The sequence below is a fragment of the Triticum dicoccoides genome, chromosome 2B, assembly GCF_002162155.2.
Source record: "Triticum dicoccoides isolate Atlit2015 ecotype Zavitan chromosome 2B, WEW_v2.0, whole genome shotgun sequence".
NCBI classification, from domain to species: Eukaryota; Viridiplantae; Streptophyta; class Magnoliopsida; order Poales; family Poaceae; genus Triticum; species Triticum dicoccoides.
Genome location: NC_041383.1, coordinates 107,817,931 through 107,825,644, shown reverse-complemented (window position 1 = coordinate 107,825,644; position 7,714 = coordinate 107,817,931). Strand labels below are relative to the sequence as shown.

The window sequence follows — 7,714 nt, the reverse complement described above, 5'->3', positions numbered from 1 at the left end:
GGTTTGGCCCATCTAATCCCTATGAATCAAATGGGCTGACGAGGTTTTCTGGGGATTCTGGGCCCAACGGGCATATTTCCTTGTAATCCTCTTGAAACCTCTTCCATCAAACGAGGCCTTAGTGTTAAAAACATCTCACGTTACAGGACAGAGGGAGTAGGATCCAGAAGCTTGTTGTGTTGAATGTGCCACAAGCATAGACGGGGCCATGCCGCACGCACGTACGTCGCCATCGGTCCTTCACTGTGTCCCCGACGCATCGCCTATCCTGAGTGCGACTTTGTCATTCAGGATAAGAGAGGCGCAAAATGGCACATGAGGGATCAGCACCTGTGCGGGTAGGTAGATAATAATGCACGGGTGGCGTGTCGTGTCATTTTCTCTCATCTTAATTCCGAAGGCAAGATAACATAATCATCTTAGGACCAGCGGTAGCGGTACACGCCTTGCCGATCGAAATTCCAAATGGCAAATATTTTCCATGGAAGAAGAAATCTCATCTCATCCATTCGCAATAAATAAATAAATTTCACCCATGAATCCACTGACCGCCCTCCACGGTGATTTCTGAAACTTTTACTCCTAGGAAATACTTCCTTCGTTCTAAAATAGATGACCCAATTTTATACTAAAACTAGTACGAAGTCGAGTCATATATTTTGGAAGGGAGGGAGTAGGATTTCTCTCTAATTTATCCGACGTGCTTAGAACGGATAACGCACGTGTCCGGGGCCGGGGGACGGTGGGCCCTGGTTCTGGACGCTTGACTGGCCCATTAATTTTTTCTTTTTCTTTAACGAGGATTTCCCCGCTACGACGACACCAGGCGCCGTCGGCACAGGCGAACTGCTTCTGGCTTCGAGTTCGGAGGAAGGAAGGGAGCGGTGCGCGCCAGAAGCATCGAGACGAAGCGGAGAATGAGGGTGCCGCTCTGCCGCCTCCCGCTCCTCCTGCTCCTCGTCCTAGCCCTCTCGCCGGAGGGGACGCGGTGGCCGGGCGCCTCGGCGGCGACGGCCGCGGCGGCGCGGCGCATCGCGCCGCTGCCATCCGCCGCGCTGCGCCGCCTCTACGACACCTCCAACTACGGCAGGCTGCAGCTCAACAACGGCCTCGCCCTCTCCCCCCAGATGGGGTAATTTTACTCCCCCCCGCTCCCCGCCGCTCCTCAGTTTTCTCTCGCTCTGCCGCTTTGACTCGCGCTTTGTTTCTCTCTTCTGTCTGTCCGGCGGAGGGGGTTGCGATTGCGGTCGAAATTTCATCGATTGATCGCCGTGTGGGCGCTGCGTGCAGGTGGAACAGCTGGAATTTCTTCGCCTGCAACATCAACGACACGCTCATCCGCGAGACAGGTTCGGCCCCCCGCGGGATCCCTGAATATAATCGTTGTTAAGACTGCGATTCCCCATTCACACTTTTCGATCCTGTTGAAAAATCGTAGCTATATCTACATCGTATAGTCTTGGGCACATTTCTAAACTGTTGCGGCAAGTGCAAAGACATACTGTACTTAGGATACAACAGATCGAACAGTGTCTGATGTCTCTTATTTGCACTAACACTAGCGCTTGCCAGTAATAATTAGTGCCGAATGTGTTCTCCAGAGTACAGAGTAGAGTTTACTCTATTCAGAGTTTCATAACCCTGTTTTTGAAACAGCTGATGCATTGGTTTCGACGGGGTTGGCTGATTTGGGATACAACTACATAAACATCGGTACACCACTTAGCTTGACACCAGTGCGATCTTTTATTGGGCTACATGAAGTATTTTGTGTCTTGTCTCTAACTATATTTGTCCTTCCTTTTCAGACGACTGTTGGTCGTATGTGAAACGAGGAAATAAGGTAATAAGTTTTCTTTAACTACTCCCTCTGTCCCATAATATAAGAACGTTTTTGACACTTAGTGTCAAAAACGTTCTTATATTATGGGACAGAGGGAGTAGTAAATAAGGCAATAAGTTCCATTATACTTTTCCTAACTGCATTTTCCTTGTACATGGAGTATGATGTTAAAGCTTGAGTTAGTCTGATCACAACATTATTTTTCTCTGTGGTCTCTATATGTTCTATTCTGTGCACATTCATAGAAACCTAAGATATTTTTTTTCTTGTGTTCATGATAATTGGACCCCAAGGCCTGAATAGAAAAAGCTTCTACAGTGGTCGTACCTACATTTACTTTGAAAATGTATTCACTAAAAACATGTCAGAATTATGTTCTATACCTTGCTCATCAGTTTGGTTTCAATAGCTCTGTTTTCTGTCTTTATTTTTCTAGAGCATTGTTTCTGTGAAGTTACTGTACTGTCAGTATGCCCTCCTAGGGATCCATACAGTTACTAGTAAGCGAATGTTTTTCATCAAAAATAAATAAGTCTTCCCATTGCGCTCTACCTGAGGCAATACGATTACTATTTTTGGATACCCAAAGATATCTATTTATGTCACTGCATTAAACTCGTTCATGTTACTAAAATAAATGCATCTTGAGTGCATCTGCACATTTTTTAATAAATTATTTCCTGTAACATGTAGGATCAATTGCTACCTGATCCAAAGACTTTCCCTTCTGGAATCAAATCACTTGCGGACTATGTGCACGGAAAAGGTCTAAAACTTGGTATCTACTCTGACGCTGGGTAAGTTGTCTAGCTATAGATGATTTAACCTGCTAGCTTTTAGGGTTCTTAATGTATCATAGTCAAGAATAATTCAAATAACAAAAATTATAACAAGTAAAAGCTTTCAGGGTATTTACTTGTCAAGTTCGACCAGGATCGCTCCATCACGAAAATGACGATGCTGCCCTTTTTGCTTCATGGGTATGAGCTACAAGCAACCACAGAATCAGTGATGCATAAAAGAGTAGCTGCACAACATTGCAATGAACATTTTAAGAACATCTTTTCCGAGTCTTTCTATCTCAACCTATTCTGCGCTGCTACTGAACATGCAAATAATTTTACTAAGACATGAATCTGATTTTTTTTTTGTCCAGGGTGTTGACTATCTAAAGTACGACAACTGTTACAATCTGGGAATACCGCCAAAGGAAAGGTTAGGTCACACGTCTTTCATTTGCCTAGATCACTGGCTTTACAGACAGTTAGCCTCGATATATAGAGCTAAAATTTGTTCCATGATGTCATAATCTCAGGTATCCTCCAATGCGTGATGCTCTAAATTCAACTGGGCGCCAGATATTCTACTCTCTATGTGAATGGTATGCAGTTAACACTGGGAAATAAATAGCAGTTGTACGTTGTCTCAACCTCCAACCTTGTTGAATTTGGATGTGTATTCTCTCTTAGGGGCCAGGATGATCCAGCTTTATGGGCTGGAAAAGTTGGAAACAGTTGGCGTACAACAGATGACATACAGGATACATGGAAAAGGTGATTCATGATCTTCCTGAAACAAAAGAATATACCAGTCTGCTGATGTGCTGTGAAATTGATTCGTCCGTTTTCTGTTTAAAACAAGCATGACTGACATTGCTGATAAGAACAACAAGTGGGCATCATATGCTGGACCCGGTGGATGGAATGGTAACTACGTTTGTCAGGAATACAAGCTTTCCTGATGTGGTAAGAGACTCTAAAATAAAAGAGTACACTGTTACTAAACAAACTCATTTTTGGCAGACCCGGACATGCTGGAAGTTGGAAATGGTGGCATGACCTTTGCAGAGTACCGTGCACATTTCAGCATCTGGGCACTCATGAAGGTAAGAGTTTGCCAAGCGCATCAGTAGTCACTACAATTGTGCCAATGCCTTATTGCCCCACTGCATCGACTCCTTCAAATTTGTTGTTTATGTTATTTTTGGACCAATGACCAAGCTAAGAGTTTGTGAAAATAAAGGCTCATTTTCCTTGTATAAAATTGTGTCTTGGCTCATGGCTTTCAAATTTAGGATATTGCTGCAGAGAAATATGTAGAACTGCAGATGCGCATAATTTATTTGGATATCAGCAGCGCAAATTTGTCTAGCATGAACTGCAAAAACGTCTTATATTTTGGTACAGAGGTAGTACAAAAAGTTTATCTGCATACATTCTGGATAACTTAGTACTGCAGTAGTGTTGGATTCTAGAATCATCTCGTGAGTACCAGACTAAATTTTACAATCAGTTTGTATATGCATAATGCAAGTAAAACACAAACTGATTGGTGGCACATTATCTGCTATTTTCATTTTGTTGCACTGACCGGAAAACCCCCTTCTGGGTCATGTTTCAGGCACCTCTCTTAATTGGTTGTGATGTCAGAAATATGACTTCACAGACAATTGAAATATTGAGCAACAAAGAAGTAATTCAAGTAAACCAAGGTATTACTCAGAATCTTGTCTTTGTATGTATCTCTATAATATGTCCTCATGTCGAAACAGCAATGAAGTTTTTCTATTGCTATCGTTTTTTCATGGAATTGAAAGCGAGCTTTCTGGGTGGCGCAAAACAACCACGCACTGAAAAGATGTTTTCATCTTACCTGCTCTTTAGAAGGCAGTTTGCTCTAACTAATGTAGATATTTTCATAGGAGTTGTTTGAACCACTTGATGGATCTAAGACGAAGATTTTTTTTTTCGAGTTATGTTTTGTGTTTGATTGACTTACGAGCATTGAGCTGGCTAGTTGCCATTTCTTTATTCCTCTCGGAGACGCGATATATTATGCTGAACACTAACATTATATGCTGTTTATCCGTTCTGTTTTTTTGAGGGTGTTTTTAAAGTGCCTGATTGTGTTTCTTCTGCTATATAAGATTTCTGGCATATTGTTCTATTCACACAGTAAGAACCATTTGTATGTGTGCTGTTGTAACTATGCAATTGGTTATATTAATTGTGTTTCTTTTTCTGCAGATCCTCTTGGAGTTCAAGGAAGAAGAATTTTGGGTCAGGGAAAGGGTGGATGCCGTGAGGTGATTTAGCTGCTCCATATGGGATAGCTATTATAAGTCGCACATCTTCGTTCCGTTCCGTGCATCAACACATCCCTATGCCAAACTCATAGTATGTCAAATTTTGCAGGTGTGGGCTGGCCCCCTCTCTGGCAACCGTTTGGCTGTTGCTTTATGGAATCGTTGTTCGGAGACGGTTAATATCACAATGTCATTGCCAGCTGTAGGCCTTGATGGTTCATCTGCCTATTCTGTTAGAGATCTGTGGAAGGTGAGTTGCATAGATTTCATTGCTGTCAGTGTCAGGTGTTTTAATTCACCTCTTGTCCCTCCAAAATCAAGGTGGCTGGAGAAACATACTACCTCCGTCTATAAGCATATCAACATTAATTAGATTCCAGATAGAATTGAACTACTAATCCTTCTACCCTTTCTCTCTGATGGGTTTAGTTTAGTCGTTGAGAATCCAAGGGAGGTCTTGAAGCTTCATAGTCAAAATACTATCGTAGTTAAACGACAGCTCAACCGGTGTAATCTGGGAGAATAGAAACAATGCGATCATTTAGTCTTTCACAACCGGTGTTCTAAGTTGGGAGCACCCTCATACACTTGACTAGTCTTGTTAGCATTATCTGTTTTGTTGTGGACCACCTGCTAAATTTGCATTTTCTCCAGCATGAAACTCTATCGGCGAACGTGGTAGGAACTTTTGGAGCCCAAGTCGCCGTGCACGACTGCAAGATGTACATTTTTACTCCCACCGTCGGTTTTTCTGCAAGTTGGTGATTGAAAAAGGTCAAAGCCACGCCATGCGGTATATATATGTCTGGAAACAAACTTTGGTCAATCATCCAACTTCCAGGTCACACGGTATATATATGTATCAGCCTGTTTTGGACAAAATACTCTTATCAATCATATATCCAGCATGATGCGCAAAATTTACTCTCAATTTGTACATCTCTTTCCGGGAGGCTCTATATCATGCCAGTGGACTATGACCAATAAATTAATCATCAGTTATTGGAGGGGAAATATATATAGGACATATAATGTTTTCTCATTATTACAGGTGCATCCTAATCGTAACCTGACTGTTTCTTAGGGTCTATCACAGGGTTAGCTAGCTGGTAGATCTGAAACCCGGCAGCATCTGGCAGGTTCTTGGCCTGGAACGCGTCGGCTCTCCATCTGGCCACCTTGTGGCGGAGGTGGTCCGACCAGAACTGGCTGCCGTCGTCGACGTGCATCTCCTGGAGCACCATGGTGTTCTCCACGAGGAACTTGGCCAGCCGCACCTGGAAGCAGTTGACCTCCCTGGCCTTGAACTGCAGCGTTACCTTGCGCAGGGTTGTCTCCAGGCAGCTGAACTTGCTGTTTGTCAGGGCGTTCGGGAGCCCCGAGACGCCGTCGAGCTGCACCGCATCACGATGCGCCGATGGCATGCACGCGAGCCTCTCGAACCGGTCCATGGATTCGCCGAAGGGGCCTCCGGCTGGGTCCTCGGTGTTGTACCAGTAGTGGTGCGACATCTCCAGCCTGAGCCGCAGCTCGGACATGGCCGGGCAGGAGGCGAGCAGCCTCGCCACTGCCACCGCTGTGCTTCTGTCCCCGTCCTTGCACTTGCCGTGCACTTGGAGGAGCTTGAGGTTTGGGAACGTGGGCAAGATGGCCTTGCCGGCCAGGATGTCTTCAATGCTGTCCAGCCGCAGCTTGAGCGCCCTCGTGCTGGAGAAGCTGGTGAGCATGCGCGACGTGGACTCGTACTGCTGGACGTTTTGGTTGCGGCGAGTGGCGTCGAGGTTGACGCGTGCCAGCGCCGGCGCGGGCGTTGCAAGCGAGAGCTTGAGAGGGTACCCGCTGTAGCGGAAGGAGCGCAGGCTCGGCATGTCGAGCTCGATGCCCGTGTTGGCGGGATCGTCGAGCTCATGCCAGCCGAGATAATGGGTCTCGAGCACCAGGGCGGCGACCGTGGGACAGCGGAGGCGGAGGCGCAGGCTGAAAGTTTCATGCATGTAAATCGTCTTGTTGGAACCAGGTGGCTCCGGCGAGTTCTGACGGAGGTTCACCAGCACCAGGCTGGTCAGCGCCGGCGCGTTGTCGACCAGGACCTGGAGATGCCCCTCCAAGGCGAAGCAGTGGCGCAGCGTGAGATCCGTGAGGCGCGGGAAGGCCAGGCGCGCCGACGGCGGTGGCGGCTCGAGGTTGCAGCGCTCGAGCTCCAGCACCCGGAGTGTGGCGGCCCATGGCAGGGAGCCCAGCGGCGGGCTGTACATGTCGTCGCACTGGCTTTGCTTCTCGGAGCCAATGCGGAGGTCTTCCAGCCCGGCCGCGGCGGGGTCGGCGAGGAGGCCGGCGACCCTGACGTCCTCTTTCGGTCCGGGGTTGCTGTACCATCTGGTCAAGAGGCGGTAGGCGCCTTCGGTGAGGAAGAGCGTGAGCCTCTTGAGGGCCGTCCCGCGGCGGGTGGCGGCGAGGGCCGCCTTGGCGTCGCGGAAGAAGACGTCGAAGCAGGCGTAGCGATCTTCGGCGGAGTAGTGTCTGCTGTCGAGGTTGAGGACGCCCGTGCGGCGCCACAGGGGACGCCATTGGCGCGAGAGGACGGCGCTGGCCGCGGCCTCCTTGGCCGGCGCGAAGGACAGTACGTGGTGGAGAAGATCGTCAGGGAGGGCGGAGAGACGGTCGGCGGCGGCGGCCATCGTGGACGCGGGCGTCTCGGCTAGGTTTGTTGTGCGTTGAAGTACAGTATTTAAGGGCATGTACAGTGGTTGATAAGATAGTCTTATCTTAAGTCTTGCATGTGATTT

At 47.3% G+C, this 7,714-nt stretch overlaps 1 protein-coding gene across 1 annotated transcript; it reads left to right on the top strand.

Moving 5' to 3' along the window:
* Positions 1–827: 827 nt before the first annotated feature.
* LOC119362405 (alpha-galactosidase 3-like) lies at positions 828–5,859 on the top strand. Its single transcript, XM_037627619.1, has 15 exons — positions 828–1,132; positions 1,291–1,349; positions 1,657–1,713; positions 1,809–1,843; positions 2,537–2,640; positions 2,751–2,823; positions 3,000–3,058; positions 3,159–3,224; positions 3,313–3,396; positions 3,485–3,549; positions 3,646–3,728; positions 4,244–4,334; positions 4,870–4,928; positions 5,038–5,178; positions 5,583–5,859. The coding sequence occupies exons 1-15, from the start codon at positions 918–920 to the stop codon at positions 5,691–5,693; spliced, it is 1,302 nt and encodes a 433-aa protein (XP_037483516.1). The 5' UTR covers positions 828–917; the 3' UTR covers positions 5,694–5,859.
* The last annotated feature ends 1,855 nt before the right edge of the window (positions 5,860–7,714 follow it).